At 53.9% G+C, this 24,785-nt stretch overlaps 1 protein-coding gene across 1 annotated transcript; it reads right to left on the reverse strand.

The window, feature by feature from the left end:
* Positions 1–1,354: 1,354 nt before the first annotated feature.
* LOC148821630 (GRB2-related adaptor protein 2-like) lies at positions 1,355–20,747 on the reverse strand. The gene is made up of 9 exons (XM_088930980.1): positions 20,421–20,747; positions 17,846–17,944; positions 12,999–13,152; positions 7,171–7,262; positions 6,101–6,220; positions 4,976–5,165; positions 3,815–3,919; positions 3,192–3,302; positions 1,355–2,524 (listed from the first exon to the last, which is right to left on the reverse strand). Exons 3-9 carry the CDS (start codon positions 13,074–13,076, stop codon positions 2,348–2,350), a joined length of 873 nt encoding a protein of 290 aa, XP_088787106.1. The 5' UTR covers positions 13,077–13,152; positions 17,846–17,944; positions 20,421–20,747; the 3' UTR covers positions 1,355–2,347.
* Between the last annotated feature and the right edge of the window lie 4,038 nt (positions 20,748–24,785).

Consider the following 24,785-nt stretch of genomic DNA (forward strand, 5'->3'; position numbering starts at 1 on the left):
TGAAGCTGTTAACCGACTCTCGACCTGGTTTGTCAACAAACCGTGAGCTGGTGCCAGCAAGGGGTCGCGCTAACATCGCCAGCTTTTTAGATGTCGCCTCCGTTTCTTCCGAGACCGGGGCCGAAACGTTGTGTTCTCTTTCTTCTTTTTTTCCAGCATGGAATAAACCGTATTAAAATGTACCGTATTAAAATCAGCACATCAGTACAGGAGCCGCTGTACATCAGATAAAAGGCCCAATTCGGGTCGAGCCGGGGCACGAGCCACAGTTAACACCTCCCAGCTGCTCCTGCTGCAAATGCACGTGACTGCGGAGGAGGAGGAGGAGGAGGAACGCGGATTGTTGATCAGCGATTGAAAGGCAGATAAGACGTGGGGGAAAAAAACAAGAAACACCACCGTATGAATGTTTTCAAAGACGATCCTGCTCCTCCTCTGACAGCTGGACTTTCCCCCTGTAGAAAGACTTCCTCGATCACGGGTTCCGCACCGACGCCGGCCGTCTGTGAAAAGACTGCCCTTATTTTCTGTGTGTTTGGGGTGGGGTGGCCTATTGTCCCAGGTGCACGCACAGGCATTTCACAGCAGAGTGCACGTGTTGTGGAAACTGAAAGTGTGCTATTACTCCCCAAATCGAGCGCTGACCTATTTAGGCTCTGGGTGATGTCCACCCTTGCTGACTGTCCACTGCATTCATCGCTCAGCTTAGCCCGTGCTAACTGGACAGTGACGTCCCTGGACCCTCTGTGGAGCCCGTGAGTCCTCCAGGATAGCGCCTCACCAGTCACCTGCAGCAGCCAGGCTCCTGGGTCAGGAAGTGGGAAGACGATTGTTTGACACCAAGTGACCCAGGGAAAAAAAAAAGACACTTTGACGCTCAGTGGAAGCTGGCTCACTGGGGTGCTTTGGCAGCAGCCCGACTAAACACAAGAAATGAACAAGTCCATCCAGTGGACAGCTCCACTCTGACCAGCAGGAACACCTGAGGCCTGAAGCCGACCAGTTAAGAGGGAGAGAGCATTTAGAACCAAACGCAGGAGGGACTCTACACAAAGGGTGGTGGGGGTGTGCTGCTGTCAAAGCTTGGATGCTGAAGCTGCTGGAAGCAAGATGGCCAGATGAGTTTCTTGTGGTTTGTAAGGTGGGCCCCTTGCTCATCTGCTCGAGGTCTTCAAGCCCACTGGAGTCGGCGAGATGTCAAGTGAGCGCCTGGCCAGACTAGTGGCCCTCCCCTTGCCCCTCTCCCCACTCTCCTCGCGCCCCCAGCGCACCTCCAGGTGCCCCGCCGACACCGCTGTCTCTGTACAGCAGGCAAAAAAAAAAAACGGATTGAAAAAGAAGGGGCAGAGGCTGGTTTGGCGACGATATCATTCTCATTTTTTATTGGAACTCGTACGACAAACAACACGGGCAATGGACTCTTGGGACTGCAAGGCACTGGGAAGAAACAGAAGACCGGTTCTGGACTGAGACGGACCGGCGCTGCTGTCCAGCGAGCGGGGATGGCCCACGATGCACTGGGGACGTCTCTCAGATGTGGCCGATCTCCCAGCAGGACTCCGAGAGCCGGCAAGAGGCACAGACTGACCCCTGTTGCTACTGAAGTTCAGCGTGTCCAGAGCCAACAAGGACCATGCTTTGCCCCTTGGAGCACTGGACCCTCATAAACGCGCACGCGCACGCAGACCAGCAGAATCAACGTCTAGCAGGGGAGGGGGCGAGGAGACGCGGGGAGCCGAGAGTCCGGCAGACAGCACGCGTACCCGCATGTCACGCCGGCCGCGATGAGCCGCCACTGCCTGCGAAATCCGCGAGCCGGCGGGGCAGGCCGCACCGTGAAGCCCCTGCAGCTCCGAGAGGTTTGGTCCCGTTGCAAGCACTTTCTTTTTGTAAAAAAAACCCCACACAAACAGAAACGACACCAATCCCGTTTGTTGGGATATGGCCGGGGAAGTTTCCTTGGGTGTGCTCAGGGTTTCGCAGGAGTGCCGGTCATCGCGCTCGGTAAGGAGTATGGACAAAAGGCCGCAGGGGACCGATCTCCGCTGGGATGCTGGAATCGCCTACACAGCCTGGGCTGGCTGGGAGGAAAACTCCACATTAAACACGAGGCTGAAGCAATAATGAGAAACAGTGAATTAGAAACCTGGGGGTGCCCAGCGATTCTCTCTTGAGAAGGCCACCATCCCTGCCAGAGGCTTTCCAAAATCATCTTTTTCTACAACATTAGTATCGCTAACGTGCCCCCACTAACATGGGAGATGGGCCGAGCCATGGACATGTTCTCAGGGAAGCATGCTGTGTTTCAGCGGAATGTTCCACTGCTCCCTGGAAGAGGGGGGTGTTCTCAGAGTGGTACGATGTAGTTAGAGGGGAAGAGGCCCGTTTGCCCACGCAGCCTCCCCCGCCACCAGGAGGGGTCTGAGCGGTCCAGAACCTCGATGATGTCGCCGATGCGGAAGCCGAGTTCGTCGCTCTCTTCCGCCATGAAGTCGTATAGCGCCTTCACCCTGAACACTGAGCTCTGAAACACAGGAGACACACACTGGAGGTCAGAGACAGGAGACGACAACAGACTGCTTCCAAAGACTGTTGCTGTGCGTGACAGATTTGTACTGAACCCTTATGCACTTGTGCCCGCTCTGCCTCTGAGCTCAGCGTTTCGCTGGAGTTTACATGATCCCTGAGAAAGCTGTTCCTTTCAAAGGCAAGATTCCCCGTGCTTTTTATCGTTCACATCCAGACAGGATGGAAACCTAAGAGTTACAGGGCTGTTCTATTTAAGCTCAGCTGGCACTCTGCGTTCAGGCAGCTGCCTGGTGCCTGACGACTGCTGATGCATGACTGTCATATCCGGACCAACAGCAGATGCATCATAAAAGTGAAGTCATTTAATCCAAGCTCACTGGGAGGCACCAGCAGATGCAGCAGGGTCCAGCAGAACGAGGTTAAGGTTTTACACCCCATCCTCAAGGACAAGAGCACGAGAAGGTTCAAAGCCCTGTTAAGTGGCACAGCGGGGGTTTGAACCGGGAACTACCATCCACACCATCACACAAGGCCTCCCACTGCCTCCGGGAGCAGAGGAAGACGATTCTCCTGCAGCCGTGCTCACAGAGAGAGCAGGTGTGCGGACACAAGGGTGTGTTGCTGAGTGCTCTGGCTCGGCTCCCCCTCGTGTCTGTACGCACCTGTACGGGGGGCAGGGCTTCGGACGGGCGTCGAGGCGGGCCGGAGCTTCCGGAGCTGCCCATGCCCGAGTGCGGGGCGTGCACCCGGTCATCCAGGCTGCTCCGCTTTATCTGGACGAGAGAGAGAGAGAGAGAGAGATGGGAGAGAGGCGGGGGGGGGGGGGGGGATGTTTAGGAAACCTCCAGCTCGGTGCGCCTGAGAAAAGCCAAATTCATTGGGAATTTCATTTCCCAGAATCCAGTCACAGTGGGCAGCAGGGGCTCCGGGCTCGGTTCCTCAGTTTTTAGCAACATTAAATGCACCTCTTTGCAAGGGTCTTCAGCAGATGACAGATCAAAGAAGCCCAATAAAATATACAGCCTCCTGCTTTTCCAGGCCTGAGCGCAGTCCTTAACCCCTGCATGCACGCTAAGAGAAGGAGCTACATCAATATTACAGAGAGAGCGACTGCCCCACAGGGGTCTTGGGGCCTCGCTCAGCTCCCTGCAGGCCCCGGCACCGCAGAGGGCTTCAGCTCACAGGCTGTCCCGGGACTGCTCAGGCTGCTTGGTCTCCCTGTCAGGGCTCTCGGTGGGCAGCCGTGAGGTTCGGCTGATTGGACGGGGGACCCGGGTGTCCTTACCTGTTGGGAGGGGATGTCGGAAGGCCTGCGATGGGCTCCTGGATTAGGAAGACCCCCAAAACCAGCTAAGGGGTGGCCTCTCTCCTCGTGACTGCCCCTCTTGGTCTGAGGGAAAGAGAGAAAGAGCAGGGGGGGTGGGGAGTTGAGAAGACTGACTGCCTGGACACTGCAGGAGGTCCAGCATGTCCTCCGGTTTCGCCCCACCCTGGACTCACAGCCGCCTGACTCGATCACTCCACTCTAGTTACCTGCCAAACCCGGTGGCGCCGGAGACCCTGCAGTGAACATCACTGCTGTACCACAGCAGCGCTCTCTCCTGGGCTAGAGAGCGTGTGGAGAGCACGAGGTTGCTAGGGCTTATGGGAATGAATATTAACCACCTCTGGCTGCCGGCTGTTTCAGAATGCTGAGGAGAGGACAGAACCATTTACAGAGGCTTCCAATTATGCTTTTGCATATAAATATTGAGCCATAATTAGCAGCCAAGCACAGCTGTTTCACCCTTATTGGGTCTCCCCACATGACACAGGCAACTCTTGACTGCTGAAACAGACACTAAAAAGGATATGTACCTAACAGGGAACATCTTCAGTTTATAGTATTTCTTAAAAGCATGCATATACTGCATATACTGTATGCACCCTCATATATGAATCTGCCTCACTGTCTGAAGTCAGGCAGGTCAAGATGAGAAGCTGTAATAAGAGCAACACAGGTGGGATCAGAAGCCTGCTTAGACAGTTAGACAGCCCCCTTTTGCACTGGGAAATGGCAGGCGCTAATTAATACTCATCTTCATTCATTTGCAGTACCTAGGGAAATCAACACAGACAGCAGTGCACATTAGGAGATATTCAAGCACAGCTTCCGACCACTAAAAATACCCCAGATCTGCTTCTCATCAGGACCATACAGAAGCGCGCTGGTTTCAGTGGTCGCAGGACAGCCGGACCACGCGGATGAGTCCTAACGAGGGCGAAGCGCTTGCCCGTGGCCGCTGTGGAGCTCAAGGCCGTTCTGCTCGCCAGCCACGGCTATCCCATCATCCCACAGTCATCCCGTCACCCACGGCGGCGCCTCTCCGAACGCGGCAGACGGAGGATTCGTTGAGACCACCCGGGCCTTGGCGCCAGAGTGTCGCGGGATCGGGGGGGGGGTTACCTGCATGTGTGGGGGGAAGGGCGGCTCGTCCCGGGACCCGTCCCGCAGGAAGATCTGCTTCTGCTTGGAGATGGAGTTGGTCTTGTAGTACTCCACCAGCTTGTTGAGGGAGGGGAACTTCTCCGACCAGAGGAAGTAGCTGCCCTTCCCGTCCTTCATCACCTTGAAGTGCTGCACGTCCGTCTCGTGCCTGCAGGGGGGGGGGGACACAGGGCTGGCGTCAGGCGGGCAGGCGGGTGGGACTCTTCCTCTTCAGTCCCGCATTTGCGTTTTCCGGCCACCAGCGGGACTGAATTCACACCCACACTGCAAGCCACTGCAACTCTTGGAAGGCTGTCGGCTTCTATCTGCGATTTACACCGGATGTCCGAAGTCTACACACCAGTTTTGTCTTTATTTTTCCTGAAAATGATCCATTTGTTTTTCCACTTCAATATAGGGCGGAGCGGTGGCTCTGTGGCTAAGGATCTGCGCCTGTGACTGGAAGGTTGCCGGTTCAAATCCCGTGGCCGGCAGAGGAATCCTACTCCGTTGGGCCCCTGAGCAAGGCCCTTAACCCCAACTGCTCCAGGGGCGCCGTATAAATGGCTGACCCTGCGCTCTGACCCCCAGCTTCTCTCCCTGTCTGTGTCTGCATGGAGAAAAGCTGGGGTATGCAAAAAGACGAATTCCTAATGCAAGAAATTGTATAGGGCTAATAAAGAAACATTATTATTATATCTGATGTGATCGGTCTTGATTTCAGCCTCTACATCAGCGAAAGCTGAACTGTCAGTAAGGGCGTGTGTGGAGACGTCCGATACCCACTGTACTTAAAACACTGCGCCCTGGGGTACGATTTGAAAGGGAAATTGGAAAAATAGTAAAACTGACAAAATTCAAAGATATTTGTCTCCCATGCCAAAAAAAAAAACAGGCAGAAATCCAATGACCGGTTTTCAAAATTTAAAGGGTATAATTAAAAAAAGATAAAACCTAACTTTCTGCTTTTGAAATCAAATGCCCTGTTGAACTGCACACCAAAGCCTGCTCCTCAAGCAGAGAGGTTTCCTACACGGGCGCTGGCCTCCAGACCTGCAGTGAGGTGTGTCTTCCCGGGAAGCAGACCCCCCCCGGAGCTCCCACCTGACGGAGATGGAGAAATCCCCCGGAGAGCTCTGGCTGCCGCGGATCAGGAAGGTGCCCACCTCCCGGGACATCAGGGTCTCCTCCGCAGACAGGCGGCGGGCGTCCTCCTGGTACCAGCTGGGAGAGGGAGAGCACAGGGACAGGGGCGTCAGGGAGCAGGGGGGGTGGGCGTGAGAAGACCAGCAGCACGCCCCGGGGAACCGCGAGCTCCGGCTTTCCCGGGAACCTGAAGGGAACCTTTCCCGGGTGAAGCGCCGGAGCTCCACAGGGAAAACGATCCGTGGGGAAAAGCCCGCCACTTTTTTTAGGAATTCAAGGCACGACAGAAGATATCGGGGAAGCGAGGTTTCGTTAATAGAAGGCTCAGGAGGTAGAGGCTGTGACACAGGCCCCGCTCTGGAATCACTCTTCTGTGTCATGACCTGCGCAGAAAGTCGAGCGTGTTGTGATGTATAAATGAGCAGATTAAATCGCGACGTCTGCGCTTCCATTATGTCACATAAAAGGCCATTTCTGAAAGTCTGAAACAAGATATTACATTTCTTTTAACCAAGGTTCACAACTGAGAAAATGTTCCACTGCCCAACACTTTAAAGAGAGAAAGGCAACGGTGACCCCTAGTGGCCAGGTGTGGCATAACACACTCACCATTCCACAAGATAGCCGAACCTCTTTCCTAGCAAATGGTAACCCCGTTTTTTAGAAAAGGGGGGACAGATATTGAAAGGGCAGTCAGAAGCAGACAGAATAGTTTGATCTGATTATGTCTTGAAAACAGCTAGAACCAATGCACACAGGGAAATGCCAGCGAGACTCCCTGCCAGCTGAGAAATGTCACTTTCCGTAGAAAACTCGCTGCTCGCTGCTGTCAGTGCTGTGTAGGCCAGGAAGTGAATCAGGCTTCAGGAACACCAAGTGTCCAGTCTTCCCCTGGTGTGCCTTCACTGCACACTGGTCTCCTCTTCTCACACCAGACTGGACACTTTGCTCAGGGTCAGGTGAACTGGGTTCAGAATCACAGCTGGACACCAGGCTGTCCTCTCTCTACCTCACACACTGCGTCTCACCTGGGCACTCGTCTCTCTATGTAGTTTCTGGGCACAAAGCCTTCATGACCGTGAAGCTCGGCTTTGAACCAGTCATCTTGAGTCGCTAAGATCTGAAAGAGAAAGAGAGAGGGGTTCACACAGACACACTGACTGGGCACTCCAGTACATGAACACTGCACTGAGAGAGAGAGGGGTTCATACAGACACACTGACTGGACACTCCAGTACATGAACACTGCACTGAGAGAGAGAGGGGTTCATACAGACACACTGACTGGACACTCCAGTACATTAACACTGCACTGAGAGAGAGAGGGGTTAATACAGACACACTGACTGGACACTCCAGTACATTAACACTGCACTGAGAGAGAGAGGGGTTCACACAGACACACTGACTGGACACTCCAGTACATGAACACTGCACTGAGAGAGAGAGGGGTTCATACAGACACACTGACTGGACACTCCAGTACATGAACACTGCACTGAGAGAGAGAGGGGTTCATACAGACACACTGACTGGACACTCCAGTACATTAACACTGCACTGAGAGAGAGAGGGGTTCATACAGACACACTGACTGGACACTCCAGTACACTAACACTGCACTGAGAGAGAGAGGGGTTAATACAGACACACTGACTGACTGGACACTCCAGTACATGAACACTGCACTGAGAGAGAGAGGGGTTCATACAGACACACTGACTGACTGGACACTCCAGTACATTAACACTGCACTGAGAGAGAGAGGGGTTAATACAGACACACTGACTGACTGGACACTCCAGTACATTAACACTGCACTGAGAGAGACCATCACCAGTGTGTAGCCCCCATCTAGATGATGCGACAGGAGCCAGAGTGATCCAGTACACTCACCACACACCAGCTACCAGTGGGGAGGAGAACAGAGCGATAAAGCCAGTTCAGAGAGGGGGGTTATTAGGAGGCCATGATTGGTAACAGCCAATCTCTATAGTTATCGCTTTAGTCTTGACCTTTGACTACAAGGAGACTTGATTCAGTTATTAAAAATCCTCAAAAGTGCTGACAAAACTGACCCAAAGGAACTCTTAAGAGCCAGCAGTGAAAGACCGTAAAATGAGTGGGAACACATTTAAGAACTCTTTACCCAAAGAGTAGTGGGAGTGTGGAACAAGCGGCCCAGCCATATTGTTTCAGTTAACTCTGGCTGCTTCCAAAATCAGATGGAAGATATCCTTGGGTCAACTAGCTACTTGCTACCAGATGAGCTCAAGGCGCTGAACAGCTGCTTTCTTGTCACTTTTCCTGAGTGACTTCAGCTGGTGGCACCAACAACGGGTGAAATGACTGGAGAGAGACTGACCAGGAGAAGCTGGAGTTTCAGAGAAGATGCCAGCTGAATCTTAAATGTACCAAGGTGTCGTATACAGCTCTGAGCCACAGCGTCCCTGTAACTGAAAAGTACTGGACAAACCGGGCTCCTGTGGAAATACTTCCAATACATTTCTGTTCGCCTTTAACACTCGAGCTGCCTCCTGAAATCTGCTTCCATTTACAGGCAGGAAGTGCAAAACCACAGGCAAACATTTTATTGTTTGACAAAGACGAAAGAAACATGGGATTTTAATGCCAGATAATCACAGCATTTTACAGCGGCTGCACTTCCTCTTAACGAGGATTAATTCGGCATTAAAGCGCCGTGCTCTCACTTGTGCGGAGCCCCTGAATTCCACAGTGAAATAAAAGAGGCAAGCTGAGCTGGTTTTATGAGCCAGTGCTGCTGGGCTGGAGCAGAACGCGCTAAATGAGCTCCGTTATCGCTTCTGTTAATGTATTGTCTCGGCTGTAACCAAACTGCGCTGCGGCCTTAAAGAGACCATGACAAAATTCCCCAAACAGGAGAGACCACGAACCTCATCCCAGCCTCACCGATTCCCAGGTGAGCGCTGAACAGCCAGGGCCACCTGAGACAGGTGAGCAGAGAGACTGTGTGGAAGCTAGAACTGCACAATCAGACAGTAAATACTAGGCCACTCGAATGCCATCGGTACAGAAGCCATTCTTCCTTAAAGAACCGGAGAATCTCCCAAGAGTCAGAGAAAAATCTGGAGCAGTCTGGGGGCGCAGGAATGAGCACTCCGCCGCCCCCCTTCCCACAGAATACATGGCTGCTCTCAGGAGAGGCCCCCCCCAGTTGTGAAAAGGCAACAGAATTTAAATGAAGGCCCCCCCTCCCCCCCACCCCAAAATCAAGTATTTTGTGACATGTCGTTACTGACGGAGGAGGGCATGTTCATTAATTCTTGGGGGTGCAGAACAAGTCATAACAGGGCACCTCGTCTCCAGTGGGGGTTGGATTATTACTGGGGTACACCCTCTCTTTTGTCTTGGGGTGCCACGGGGGACACATTCACAGATGAAGGCGGGGGGGGGGCAGGGGGGAATGAACTCAGCGGCCCCTGCTGGCTCCCCTCTTCCCCAGACGAAGTTTTGCAAAATCAGTTCTCGGAGTCCGCGCCGTCGTTTCCGACTGCTCCTCAACGGGCGAAGAGGGAGTGCAAATGTCGGAGCATCAGCCTCCTGTTCAACAGCTAGTTCCACATGCAGCCCTTGTCTTTCGCCACTCCGCTGGTCAGAACTGCCCACGTCACCGCGGTCACGGTCTCTGGTATTTCTTTTTTAGAAATGCTCTTTTGCCAACAAAAAGAGTGAGGTCAGCTCGAGCGGTTTACTGCACGATCTCGGCACTTCTCCATTCGAGATCTATTAATACAGCCGGATGCGCTGGGTTATCGCTGAGCAGACTGCGCCTCTGGTGACTGGTGACCGAGGAGAGCTCGTGAGAATCACTCTTCACCTCTCTGTTCAAATCTTGCCTGTCTGACAGCGACCTGGGCCCCAGCAGCAGGGCCAGGGAAAGAGGTGGAGGTGAACTCCATGAGTGCTGCTGCTCTGCCGGTCTGTTAATTAGCGGGAGGGACCTTGCTCCGAGCGTGCAGCGCGTTCCCTGCCTCACGACTCGAAAACTCAGCCCGGGGTACAACACCGTTTCCCGCGCGCTCCTGAAAGCGTTCAGGCGGCTGCGCCTTCGCTCGCGCTGGTCCTGAGCAACGTCCCCGTCTCTGAAGGTCAAAGGTCAGGATGCGGGCTCAAGAGCTCGGCACAGCCGACTGAAGCAAGGGTTCCAATTTGAAACCACGGCAACCGTGTGGGTGCTTCCGCTGGGAACAGTCCTGCGTGCCAGGGGGTCTTCTCCTCCAAGTATATACCCACCCAAAGACCAAAGACCCGTCTGCGCGTCTGTGCATCGGTCCAAATTAGCAGGTACCGCAATGAGGGTAAGTCGGTTAAAGAGCTCAAGGTCCTCCTGGGGAGACGGGGAGACGTGCATGCTGGGAGGTCCCTGCCAACGCTGCCCGAGAGCCTAGGCCGTGCCCTCCTCCCGATTCTGCAGGAGCAAGAGCTGGAGACGCAGCGTTTTTTCGGCTTTCCTGTAGCTGTGCGGTTGCATGCTGTACCATGTGGCTGGACAGACGCCAGGGCTGCTGAACTTCCTCCCTCCACCCCCCGTGTGCGTTTCTCTCTCTCTCTCTCGGACGAGCGGCGCAGCGGATGTGAAACACTGATGAGTGCTTTAGTGCGGGCGTAGGAGCGAAAGAGGAAGAGAGAGCTTCTGTCTTGTCTACCTCTCCACCCCCAGCTCCGTCGTGATGGACTGATACTGCACTTGCACTTGGCCAGCGCTGCAGACGTACAGTACAGGAGCCCGTACTGGTACAGTGCACAGGGCTCATGTACAATTATTGTTAAGATGATCAGTTTGGGATCTCCCAAAAGTTCAGCTGGTAGAGGTGTCTGTGAGAGTGCTGGCTGACCCACGCAATCACGATTCGGACCCTGGGTGACGTCACTACAGTAGCTGACAGGTTATATTAGTCTTTGAAGTATGAAATCTAATTATTGTAGCCCTTGATAGTTAGTAAACTGCACAAGCAATCCCCAGCTCCATTGTGTAGAAACGCACAAAGGATCAGGCCCACTGGTACTGCTCATCTACTCCCAACTCCGAACTTAACAAGGACGGACAAATCGATGGCATTTCCACAGTCTCCCAGACTCCCCTCCGCCAGGGCTGACGTCACACGGGTCCAGACTGACGTAAACAGTAGAAACGCCCCGGTTGACTGAATCCAACGGGCTTGGCGCAACAGACCATCTCGGGAGAACTGAGCAAGCCATCTGGCGGCTGTATCTTACAATACGTACCGTGCAAATACGTACTGATCCTTCCTCGGATCTGTTCTAACTTTGACCCTGATCTGCTGCTTTGGCAGATGCTCTGATCCGGACCGCACTGACCCGACCCGACGGGAAAGATCCAGGAAGCTCTGGTCGGAGCAGCACAGGGGTGAGGCGAGGGCAGCTGTGCCCACAGGTGCATCTGCCCAGCAGGGCCCGATCGCTGCTACAGGCTGCTGGGACTGATTCAGGGACACGGGGGAGAGAGACCCCTTTAGTCTGGGACTCTGCTCCTTGCCCTCCGAACTTCCCTTAGCCCCTGGCCCCACACAAAAACATTCCACTTGGAAACTGCCTCTAGAGCTCGTGACTGCAACACCAATCAAGCAAAAGTTTCGGGGGCGGCTGCAGGAGGAATGGGGTGTGAGATCCCCCCTGCTTTCCCTCCAAGCTCAACCCTTTCTCCTTCTCGTGAGGAGAACATAAAAGTCAGAACCCCGGTTTGCGGGGAACAGGGTTGTGAATCCGAATGACGACCAGGTCAGCCTCTGCGTTTCTCATCTGTGAGCGAGCAGCCCCGATGAACAGGCCCTCCAAAATGAAGCCTGGTGGGGAAGAGAAACTACCGGCTGCTTTTTATCTCCTCCATCGGTATAAACCTGTGCAGCGGGCCATGCCAAATAAGGGCCGCCGTGTAGATGAGCTGGGAAGGGATACACGTGTCTGAAGGTTCATTGCATCTGCACTCATCCTTGCAAAGCAACTGCAGGTACAGCAACCTCAAGCGGATGCTCAGAGGCGCCGGTTCCCATGATGCAAGTGAGAAGCTAAAAAACGCTCAGGGTTGTTGCGATGTGCAGCGATCTGCTCCAGAGCCGGCCAAGCAGACACACTCTCTCACACACACTCTCTCACACTCGACGTGTCTTCCCGCCACCTGACGGTAGTGCAAGCCTGCCCTGCCTGGCGACCTGCATCAGGCCCTGCACGACACGCCCAAGGACGAGGTATCCCACAGATACCCTGCGTTTAAGCGAGCAATGCCAAGCTGCGATCTGACAAGCTCAACGCAGCAGGCTTCTTCAAAGTCAGCGGTGAAGCACGAAGCGCGGGTTACAGGTGGAAACGGAGGGAAAGCACATTTAAAACCAAGAAAGGGAGGCGCGTCTTTAGCCAAAGGGTGGTGGGAGCATGGCACAAGCTGCCCCAGCAGTGATGATGTAGCCGATACCCTGGTTTCTTTCAGGAAACAGCCGGCAACTAACTGCCTGAGTGGCAGCACGTCCTGAAGGGGCAAACCTCTGGTTTGTAACCTGTCTTGTGTTGGGTCCAAAATGAATCATCTGTGCTCCCATTAATATTGCAGAGCCCAGACAGAGCACAAAGGACTACGTGAAAGGAGGAATCTACCAGCTGCACAGAAGTGACACATTCAGATGAAAACTTTGAGAAATTCTTGGCAGCTTATGACATGCTTTACATGCCTTTTTGAGCACCCAGGCAGACTAATACCTGATGCAGCCTTATTCTGGGATCGAGTCAGTTTCCGCCCCGTGACAGGCACGCGCTAACGTTGCGGGGCAAACTCAGGGGCCCCTGCTGCCCCTGCCCTTACCTTGAGGATGTCTCCCTTGCGGAAGCTCAGCTCGTCCTCCGCCGTGGCGTTGAAATCGAACTTCCCTGTGGCTTCCATCTTGGGCACGGTGAGGTCAGGGGTCAGGGGTCAGGGGTCACAGAGCCAGGGCAGGGAAGAGACTTGTTTGGGCAGGCTGTGGAGAGGAGACAGGGGGGAGAGTTAGGCGCACACACACTTGCAGTCTTCGTCTTAACACCCCCCCCCCCCCCCCACCCCTGCGAGGCCCTGCCCCACAATTTCGTTTTCAATGAAAAGGTACGTTAAATTGCAGCACTAAGACGAAAGGGAAGTGCCGAACATGAACTCTACTAGCTCTGCGGCTTCACACTCCGGTCCACGCCTCACACAGAAATCACTCCCATGATGCTCTTTCCTCCCAGGGTATTTCCACCATCTCAGGATTTTCTTTAGTTTTGCGTTTTGCTCTCTAACAGTTTTTAATTTATTTTTATAAAACGAGAATGTTGGCCAAAAAAAACCCAAAACAAAACAAACAGACACAGAAGATAAATCCCCAGGTTTCTAGTCTTTAACACTCATTTAATTTAACTTGCCTTCCTTGTACAAGACCCGTACAAAAACACCAAACCTACTGGCCGTCCTCCAGCACTCCGCAGGGAGAGCACAAGGACCGCCCGCACCACGTCCACCTGCAGGTCCTACCCCAGGAGGTGCCCCGGGTTCAAGGGCCCCCGTCTGCCTCTCTGGGGTTCACCTCCGGTCTGCAGTGCACACGCTGTGCTTAAGCCAGCACTGCTCGACGTGTTTAATCTTCTTACACATGGCCTTCGGAGCAGACTTTGCTCAGCAAGAGAGGAACCATTGCGTGCCTGGCAGAGGCCATAAATCCTGCGTCCGTAGAGCCTGTTTGACTGTGGGGGAGCTGACAGGAAGTGCTAAGGAGGGAGCCGAGCACGACCGCGGCACCAGGTTCACGATGCCAAGTTTGAGGTGCAAGAGGGGCGTGGGGACTCTGGGGGGCCCCTTTCACCCTTCGGGCCTGCTCTGACAGAGGCATGCGAGTGTGGATAGCGGGGTGTGGGGTCTGGGGGAGACGGAGAGACAGCCAGACGGGGCAGGAGCGCGAGACCCAGGCTCTGCAGGAGGCCCGTGTGCTCTCGGTGTGCTCAGCCATCCTGCTGCCATTGCAAAACACCAGAATCAGAATTATTTCTCCTTATGTTGCTAACATCAAGACAACGTTATTGATGATGATGATGATGAAGAAGAGATCTGGCACTGGAAATCCAATGGTGGAAAACAAAAGGACATGGTGTGATCGCTTTATAATTCCAGTCACGTTATCAGTCACGCTGAAATTCCCAGCTTAGTATTATCAAGTTACAGGAACGTACAGGGCACAGAAAACATGGCCACTTGGTTATGACAAACAAGACAGCGGAACTGGGGGTATCGAAATGCGAGGCTAGAGCTCAGAGGGGGACCTCAGCCCACTTCTTTTAGCAATCGTGATCACCACTGGCGCTCTGGACCTGGCTGGGCTCTCCGGCTTGGCTCCGGGGCCGAGAGGAAACTCGGGAGTGAAAAATCACCAGACGGCTCACAGGGGCCAACGCCAACACTCGCACAAGGGGGAGACTGCTCTGGGAAAGCACCGTGTCGGTGTGCTGGGTCTCTCAGGTCCCCGACGCACCCCGACAGAGTTCCAGAAGATGAAAGCACCGGCCCTCTGCGCTGCAACATCTTTGCACAACACAGCAGGTAAATAAACGATCCGTTACATGATGTTTCTTTTCTGGATATTTCCACACTGTACAAAGAGTCTACCTGCCTGAATGCGTGCTGCTTGGCACGGATTCAGAACTGCATGGCACTGGGCTTTCCGATCGTGATCTAAGGTTTGCTTCCTGGCAGAACGAGGAAGGGAAAACAAAAAAATATCCCTCTGGCAGCGACTGGACTGAAAGAAATACCACAGCTGACCCACACCTGAATTCACCAGCACATACAAACACCTGACTGGACTGGAGACACTGCTAGAGACACTGCTGTCCCTCTCCTCTCACACTGCCCCTGAATTCACACACTGACACACCCCTGACTGGACTGGAGACACTGCTGTCCCTCTCCTCTCACACTGCCCCTGAATTCACACACTGACACACTCCTGACTGGACTGGAGACACTGCTAGAGACACTGCTGTCCCTCTCCTCTCACACTGCCCCTGAATTCACACACTGACACACCCCTGACTGGACTGGAGACACTGCTGTCCCTCTCCTCTCACACTCCCCCTGAATTCACACACTGACACACTCCTGACTGGACTGGGGACACTGCTAGAGACACTGCTGTCCCTCTCCTCTCACACTGCCCCTGAATTCACACACTGACACACTCCTGACAGGACTGGGGACACTGCTAGAGACACTGCTGTCCCTCTCCTCTCACACTCCCCCTGAATTCACACACTGACACACTCCTGACTGGACTGGAGAGGAGTTAAAACGTGTTACTATCTACAAAGACCCAAGCAGTAATCCTTTAACTTGGCCAAAACAAAACACACACATCCAGTGAAAGCCAAAGATGTGAAGTCATAAGCACTTTTGGAAGTTATTATTCTAAATCCTAAACATTTCTCAACACTCTAAAATCCCTACAAAAACTGTAGGGATAACCCCCTTTTTTCATTGCAGTAACAGCCCCTTGTCCTGCACAGACAGCATCCCGACTGCTGCAGATCCTGCTCTACCTCCACTCGTCCATCTCCTCCGCCGAGGCCCCCCCCACAGCAGCTCGGCAGCTCGGAGACGGGGAAGGCCCATGCACGTTTCTTCCCAGCCCCGACGACAAGCACGCTCCCGAGCCCTTCCTCACCTGCGCCCCCGTGCCCAGCCTTTCCGGCTGCTCCGCGGAGGGAAGGGGCCCAGGTGAAAGGGGAACTGGGCGTGCCGGCCAGGCTGGGCTGCGTCACATTTTCCACCCTCTCCGTCTTTTCCTCTTTGCTTTTCACGCCTCGCGCGTTAATTGGTGACTTATTATCTTCCCCCGGTCAGGGGCCAGCACACCGCAGCAGCGCAGGCACAGGCCTGCGTTCAGCAGCGCAGACCGAAGTCACGGTGCTTCTCCCACCGCCTCTCACCTCTGACGACTTTAAAGGGTCACCTGCCTGGCCATCAGCTGTCCTGAACTGCCTCCCGGGTAATTCCGTTACCCGCAGGAACTCCTGGCTCTGAAACCCTACTGCGAGAGCCTGATGGTTTCGCGGAGACTTGAGTGGCGCACCTCCAAGATGACAGCAGGGCAAGCTCACCAGCGCCTCCAGCAGGTCGGGGCGGGGAGTGTGTGTGTGTGGGGGGTCCTTCATGGGTAGAACATGCAAACTCCACACAGACAGCACCCAGGGCCCCAGCACTGCAAGGCCATGCTAACCACAGCTCCTCCCACAGACTGAAAATCCATTGGCGGGGAAAAAAAAAAAGACAAATTCAGGAATTCCCTAGTAGAGACAGGGACTGCGGCACACCTCCCTGCCCTAAACCGGTGGATTCTGTTCTCCTTCACTCTCACCCCCGCTGTAAGATCAGATCACTTTATCGTCCAGATACAATTTCTTGCATTAGGAATGTGTCTTTTCGCAGACCCCAGCTTGCTCTCCATGAGACACCCAGACAGGGAGAGAAGCTGGGGGTCAGAGCGCAGGGTCGGCCATTGTACAGCGCCCCTGGAGCAGCTGGGGTGAAGGGCCTCGCTCAGGGGCCCAACGGAGTAGGATTCCTCTGCCAGCCGTGGGATTTGAACCGGCAACCTTCCAGCCACAGGCGCAGATCCTGGGCCACAGAGCCACCGCACCGCCCCGTATTAGTTTTGACTTTTGTTATTTTTATTTTAAAACAAGAAGGAGGCAGAGAGAGAGATAACATCCTTTATCTCCAGCTCTTTTTTACAACTGGCCAGCAGCTGACGGCCTGGAGAGTCCCCTGTCTCCTCCAGGGAGAGGGGACAGATTGTGGGATGCTGCCCGCGGGCCTCATGCTGCCCTTTCTTGACTTCTAAACGCCATTCGCTCCTTGGCCTGCTGTCTCCTGCCTCGAGGGCGCCCACAGATACAGGCCCCGTGATCACGGAGAAGATTACAAATTAATTCCAGGAAAAGGGATCATGCACTTCCTGGAACTTCCTCTCTGTATCTGGACGGGATCACAAGACGTTTAGTAGAAAGTCGGCGAGCACCAGTCCTCCACCCCTCTCGTGAACCGTTTCTCGCGCGCTGCTCTCCACAATCTGCCTGGCCAACTGCGCTGTCACAAAGCTGCAGGAACTCCTACCGCCACGTCACTGGAGCAACACGCCTGAGCCAAGCCATCCAGGGTCTGCGCTGCGATTTAACCCGACCCTGCTTTCAAGAACTGAGGAGAGCGTTTGCTGTTAAAAACAGAGCCGAGCCTTTGAACTGCTGTACAGTTCGTCTCGGAGTATCGAAGAGCTCCGTTTCCAGAAGACACTGCCGTCACTGCTCCAGGAGGGGCACTCCTGTCTTTCACCTCCTGCTGCCCAACTCTTTGAGACCAACCTACCCTGACTTGTCCCTAATCCAGAAAGTCCAATGTCCACTCCATGGGTACAACCCACTCTGACACCAACCCACCCTGACTTGTCCCTAATCCAGAAAGTCCAATGTCCACTCCATGGGCACAGTCCTCTCTGACACCAACCCACCCTGACTTGTCCCTAATCCAGAAAGTCCAATGTCCACTCCATGGGCACAACCCTCTCTGACACCAACCCACCTTGACTTGTCCCTTATCCAGAAAGTCCAATGTCCACTCCATGGGCACAACCCTCTCTGACACCAACCCACCTTGACTTGTCCCTAATCCAGAAAGTCCAACGTCCACTCCATGGGCACAGTCCTCCAGCAGGTTCTGTAGGTCCCCTTAGAACATCGGCGGCTTCACACCTGTTCAGGAGAGTTCAAGTGGTCCAATTAAACCTCAATCAAGATCATGCAACCAGGTCTTCAATGACATTTATAAAGCTCTACAACACAGGCTGGACCGTTGCCCTTGACAGATGTACTTTCAGAGTCATGCTCTGAAGCCAGTGTTCAGAACCACCTAAAGGACAGTGTCTGTCTTCTGTTTCACATCAACCCTGCACCTCAGATCCAATATAACAAGATGGATGTGCCCCTGAAAGCCCACTTCAGCAGCTCAAATCAAATCCCAACTCATGACCATCGAATCCAGTGGTTCCCTGTCCTGGTGACCAGGACACACCCGCTGGTTTTCATTCCATCCAACTGAAGTTGTTTCAATTGAATATGGCGTTTCTTGTCACAAGTCTGGAATTTTCTTTTACTTATGAAACAGAAGAGTCAATGCTCCAGCAAAGAGCAACAAGGAACAAGAAGGTTTAACGTCTGGGAACAAACAGCTCACGTCAGTTTTATTAGTAAGTCAATGAAGGGTGTGACCGTGTCACTGAGGGCTCAGCTGGAACCAGCAGGTGTGAGTGGGTGACCAGGACTAGGACTGGGAACCACTGATTTAGTCAAATAAAACAGAGCACTGTTGTGTCAGTGGTGCCTGCCCTTCACACAGATGGAGACCAATGGAGAACCAATCTGAGCAAAGTGGCTGGTTAATCCATACATTTGTACCAGCAAAAAAGGTAAAACACGCAGCAGCTGAACCATAACTGTTAGTGCACAGCTAAACCCCGACCCTCGATCCCAACCCAAACCAGGACCAGAACACCCCCACCAACACCGTGACACCACACCTCACTCATTTACCACCTCCTGCACCCCGTTCACCGCAATAAACCAGGGTAACTCAATTTACTCAGCTCCGGGCTGTATCACGAGGCCGAGACACACCACACGATACCATGCAGCGAACTGCGATCGCTGGCAGTGTAAGAGAGGAGTTGCCAGGGTCCGGCACAGTTCGCTGGCAATCATCGCTGGTTTACCAGGCTAGTGCCGAAGCACAGCGACAGACTGTTTATCAGCTCCAAGCCAAGAAACCTCTCCGCCAGCCACACAGCACAAAGTCGACGATGCGCCCCCGAACGAGGCCTCATCAGGAAACGGGTCCTGCAGAAACGCCAGCGTTAAGGCCTGCTCCCGAGTGCGCTAAGGGCAGCGTACCCGACCTGACCACGCACAGAGTGGTCCCTGGGATCTGCTGCCCCCCTACAGAGTGCCTTGAGATCCACTGCCCCCCTCAGCACTGTTTCCTGGGATCTGGCGCCCTCCCCAGGAGAGCTCCTGGGGATCTGCCACCCCCTACAGAGTGCCTTGAGATCCACTGCCCCCCCAGGAGTGTTGCCTGGGAGATCCGCCGCCCCGAACCGGACCGCTGGGCGTCTGCCGGAGCACCTTCATTTCGAGGCTGCGCGCCGCGAGAGCCCGGGAGGACGTGACCCTCTCTTCCGGCCACGTGCACGGCGGCCGGGGGCCACGCCCACAGCATCCCAGAGGGGCCGCTCGGGGCCGCTCGGGGCCACGCTCACACCAGCTCACCTGGCACCCAGAGGGACCGAGGAGCAGCAGGAAGGAACACCAGCGTCCGTGTCGGACGCCCGGTGCCCAGACCTCCCCACTTGGGCTGTACGGAGAGCTCCGGGCTCAATACGAGAGAGGCTACCCCTGGGGCTCACTAGACCCCCCCAGAGCGGGCCAGCTCTCTCCCTCAAGGGGATCCTGGCCTGCTATACCGCCCCAGGCTGATGACGGACACTGGCCCACCAGCCGCTGGCCAAGGGAGCAGGGCTGTTGGAAATGGCCCGCAAAAACCTCCGAGGGAGTTGTTGGTTTTTTTTTTGCCTCGCTCGTTAATTTTTAAGGTCCTTTCTTTTTTAAAAATAAACCAAACGTCACAAGCGCCTAACAGGTGTAAGAGGCCGTTAACAAGTTACTACATTAATCTCCCGGCCGAGGGAGAAAGCTCGGAGCAGCGTGCGTCCCATTGGGTCTTTAACGCATGTTCTCGCATGTTGTCGCTCACAATAACAAACAGCCACGACATTTTCTTCCTTTTTTTTTCGTCAGTCTCGGAGGTGTCGACGAGAGGCGCCGAGCTATAAAAACGGAGAGCACCGTTATTACTGCATGTCGTCGGCACCGTTAGCGAGCAAAGGCTTGTACTGCGCCTGCCCGCCCAACCCCGTCTTTCACTTCTAACTTTTAACGGGTTTTGTTTTATATGCCAAGATCGCAGCGCAGCGCAGCGCCGCGCCGCCGGCTGGGCTCTCGGCGCGACGCGGAAGACCTCCGGGCTGCGACCCCTCCGGCACAGCGCCACCGAGCCGGCGGCCCCGGGTGCGAATTTCCCCGTGCGAGGTGCGAGGGCGAGGTGGGAGATGGGTGGGTTGGTCTGGGGACGGGGGGGGCACGCACACACACACGCACACGATCGATATATACTCACCAGCCGCGTCCCCCCCCACCACCACCTCCAGGCACGCGCAGCAGCTTCCTCGTCCCTCCTCGAGGCGAAACGCAAACCAACTTCCCTTCCGAAGCACACAGAGGAGAGGAGTCCGGAGAAGACCCGACGAAAAAAAAAAAAGAGATTCAAACACACTCCGGTTTCTTTCGGGAAGCAGCGAAGGGGAGGAATTCAGAGCGGGTTAAAAACCAGCGAGCGAAGAGAGTGAACGCACTGCAAAACCCGCGAAAGATAGAAATAACGAGCGAGCCGGTGGCTTGGCCCCCTCCTCCCTAGCTGCGCTTCTCGCAGGCTCTGCGCTTCTGTAAGTTTAGAAAGGGCTTCTTCAGGTTTTTTTTTTTGCACGTCGCACCTCCTCCTCCTCCTCCTCCTCCTCCTCCGGCCCGCCCCTCGAGCCTCACGAGCCGCCCCCGCGGACCTGCAGCTGTAATAAAAAGAAAAGGGTCGAGGTTCGATTTCGGGTCGAAGAAAACAAGCCCGAAACAACAACAACAACAACAAAAAAAGAGCTACATTTTTTAAAAAAAGGAACCCGCATGCGATTCGGCCCTGACGGCTTCCTCCTTACAGGTGTGCGCAGAGGCGCCTCCCCCTGGCCGGGACCCTCATTACCTGCCCCACACTTCACACGGAGCCCCGGACAGCTCCGAGACGCGCACCCCCCGTTGGCTTTCCCGTTATTTTAATATTATTTTGTTGTCGTTAAAAAAAAAGAAACATTTCCAGCGCGGAATGTCACCTCTGCGCTCGGTTCTTTCCGCAGCTCGCACGCCCGACGCCTCTCCCCACTCCGACGTGTTAAACTGTAGCCCAGAACGCACGACGACGCTGACGAGAGTTTCTTCACAGCCAGAGCGGACACCGGCGGGTCGCTAAGTTGCTCTTGAAACGATTTTTGGAATAAAGCTGTTCTGTGTTTCAGCAGCACTGCTCTGTGCAGTGATGCCCCCCCCCCAGCGAGGGCTGGTGTCGCCGGCCGAGCGGGGCTCGGCTCCCGGGCTTCACGGACGACGACACACGCGTGGGGTTTAGTCCCCCTGAGGTCCGGGCTGAGTGACACCTGTTCCGCAGGTGCCCGTTGGAAAGAAAATGTCATTGGGGGAGAAAACAAATAAACACACCGGGTTCGGAATCAACAACTACTGCGTTTCACTTCAGACCGGGCCCGCCCGTCTCTCAATAGAACGGGCTCATTTCGGGGTACAGGGGGAAAAAAAACTTGACGAAAGAAAAACACCTTACAGCTAAATAGACAACCCAGGTCCGCCTACTACTAAGGGAGCACCAATCAGGATTGCAAGAGTCTGTGCGCAGGGTCAGCCATTTATACGGCGCCCCTGGAGCAGTTGGGGTGAAGGGCCTTGCTCAGGGACCCAACGGAGTAGGATTCCTCTGTCGGCCGCGGGATATGAACCGGCAGCCTCCCAGCCACAGGCGCAGATCCTGAGCCACAGAGCCACCACACCGCCCCCCTGTTCTGTAACTACTGTACCAAAGTACAGCCCAGGCCCCCCCGAGCTCCCATCTTCAGATCCACGGGTGACAGCTGGCACATGGCGGCCCCTGCTCGAGCTCCGCCACGCCAGGTCTTCACCTCCGCGGGGGGGGGGGGGGGCGAGGAAGGCCCTCCTCCTGCCGGGCGTCGAGGTGAAGGACGGGCTGCGAGAGGGCCGGAGAGCCCCTCGCCGGCGGCGGCGCCAGACTTGGCAGCGTCCCCTGACCGTCATGCCTGCGATCATTAACGCAGCTGCTTTTTTGTTTTGTTCCCAGGCCACACGCGCTACAGTTTAAGCACGACGCTCCCACACACGACAATAACAACAGCAGCCGAGGAGAGCGGACTGGTGCAGCCCAGTGACGCAATGCCGTCCGCAGGGGTGTGTGAGCAGCCGGAGGCGCTCGCCGGAGGAGTACCGACTCGTGTTTAGCGGAAGAGGACTTGGTAGCCAAAAAAAAAAATAAAGCCTGCAGGTCCGAAATGTCCGTTAAGTGAAGTAAATGGAAGGAAAAGCTGCCGGCAGGAAAGCCCACAAACGCACTGAATTCTTTGTCACACGGAGAATATTTTGTCGAAATCGGGATATATTATAGAAGTTATACTAATACAGAAGATAATATGCGTTATAGAAAATATGCTGTTGGGCTGGAATCTCCAGAGAGGAGCACCAGGGCTTTAAAGTAATGCCCCCATATCCCCAGTACTCAAAATCCTCAAAGGCACCACATCCTTCAGGTGGGTCTTTAGAAAATGCCCCTCTGTCTCTGCCACTGGGGGGGGGGGGGGGGGGGCTAGAAGTCAGTCTGATGGCTCTATGCTGCCAAGGAAAAGTTCAGAAAGTAATCGCCAAAAATATACCAACGGTAAAAAAACCCAGCCTTAGGACAGTTAACACAGAGGCCTCATTTCAGACCGTCGGATTCAACGAAGATGCGACTCCTACGCCAGTTGCGACAGGCTTGTACAAAAACAGTTTGAGGTTAATTTTGGAACACAGGAAATTTGCAGCTGCGATTGAAGTACCTGATGTGCTGCGAGTATTTCCCGACGACAGGCGACACGGGGAAGTACCGATGGGAAGCCATCTTTAAAAGGCTCAGATACATCACCTCCCTGCCCGGACAACAGGAGTGCGACTGCTTCTGGCTCAGTCAACAGGTTTAAGATGTTTGCCTCCAGATGCTGCATGTTGAGAGACAGAACATTAAAGAACGTCATGAACTTTGATTGCCATGAAACTGCAGCGTTAAAAAAAGCCAGCTTTCAGAAATGACTGTGAAAGTGAAGATTATAATTGAAGCTGGTGTTAATTAGTTAATTAGTACATCATTAAGCGTGCTTTATTTTAAAGTCTATATTTCTGTGTAAAAATGTTACATGTATAGTGAAATGTACTACTTTTGATGAATTAAAAGTTGCATAAAGGTTCAATACCTCTTCAACACTTATGCTTACAGTGGGCCTGGTTTACAGATGAGCCTGAAGAAGACTCCACAGCAGAAACATGTCTGTTTTTTCAGGAATAAATCTTCACCTGTTCCTTTGCAGCAAACGCATGCCGACGCAGCTCCCTACTTGAACGTCTTCAGGCCGTGTTCTCATGCACACTTGCTGGTTGACGTCTAGTGATCAGTAGCCTCAATTTGCCTGTAAACTGACAGGTGTCAGTGTGAACAGGGGTGTGCAGGAGGTGATCAGTAGTCTGTAGATCTCCAGGTGTCAGTGTGAACAGGGGTGTGCAGGAGGTGATCAGTAGTCTGTAGATCTCCAGGTGTCAGTGTGAACAGGGGTGTGCAGGAGGTGATCAGTAGTCTGTAGATCTCCAGGTGTCAGTGTGAACAGGGGTGTGCAGGAAGTGATCAGCAGTCTGTAGAAGTCCAGGTGTCAGTGTGAACAGGGGTGTGCAGGAAGTGATCAGTAGTCTATAGATCTCCAGGTGTCACTGTGAACAGGAGTGTGCAGGAGGTGATCAGTAGTCTGTAGATCTCCAGGTGTCACTGTGAACAGGAGTGTGCAGGAGGTGATCAGTAGTCTGTAGATCTCCAGGTGTCAGTGTGAACAGGAGTGTGCAGGAGGTGGTCAGTAGTCTGTAAATGTCCAGGTGTCAGTGTGAACAGGAGTGTGGAGTAGGTGATCAACACAAACCTCAGATGTAGGACAGTCCAATCATTTTTTCAATACCCCTATTTTTTAGTAAGGGTGCAATGAAGACTTGCAAAGTTAACGTCATGTCTGCAGTTATTTTTTCCTTCCTTGTAGATCACTTGTGCAAGAGCTGCAATTCATAATACATGGAATGGTTTTGACTGCTGTGAAATAGGATGTTAACTTTCCAGAAACTGAAATGCTTTATGAGCAGTACAAACTACTGTATCTTTTGTCATCTTTTTTGGTAGTCTCGAAAGAGGTATAGCTCCAGTGCAGTTTTGGGAAGTACATGCAGTGAAACATTTTAAATCAGATGAGCAGGTGCTGATTCTGTTGGAGTGAAAACCTGGACCACACATCGTCCCCCCGGGCCCGGAGCCGAGAGCCACTCGTTAAAACATGCTGTCTCACCCAAGGCAGAATTAAGTGTGGCGCAGAACATAAAAATAAACTAAAAACAATACTCTGCTGTAAACCCCCACCGCTAAACTATGCAGAAGGCTGCCGAGAGGCTCTGCAAACCGTTTCACAAGACCGAACAGCTGGGGAGACAGAAACTGAAGTTTCTCAAGTGCAATTTTCGAGCGGGGCATCTGGGTTACAGGAAGCCGAGAAGCAGCTGGTGCAGAAAGCAGCAGTGCTGCAGGCTGCTGCGGTTTGTCTCTCCCCCTCCCTCCGCAACTCGCGGAGCTTCGCTT

The sequence above is a fragment of the Atractosteus spatula genome, chromosome 13 (genome assembly GCF_055471065.1).
Source record: "Atractosteus spatula isolate fAtrSpa1 chromosome 13, fAtrSpa1.hap1, whole genome shotgun sequence".
NCBI classification, from domain to species: Eukaryota; Metazoa; Chordata; class Actinopteri; order Semionotiformes; family Lepisosteidae; genus Atractosteus; species Atractosteus spatula.

Excerpts from the sequence above, each read along its gene's own strand:
- LOC148821630 (XM_088930980.1), bottom strand. The coding sequence starts at position 13,076 with ATGGAAGCCACAGGGAAGTTCGATTTCAACGCCACGGCGGAGGACGAG. Across the intron at positions 6,221-7,170 it reads ATAGAGAGACGAGTGCCCAG|CTGGTACCAGGAGGACGCCC; the intron begins GTGAGACGCAGT and ends TCCCTCTCCCAG. Across the intron at positions 3,920-4,975 it reads CCTTCCCCCCACACATGCAG|ACCAAGAGGGGCAGTCACGA; the intron begins GTAACCCCCCCC and ends TCTTTCCCTCAG.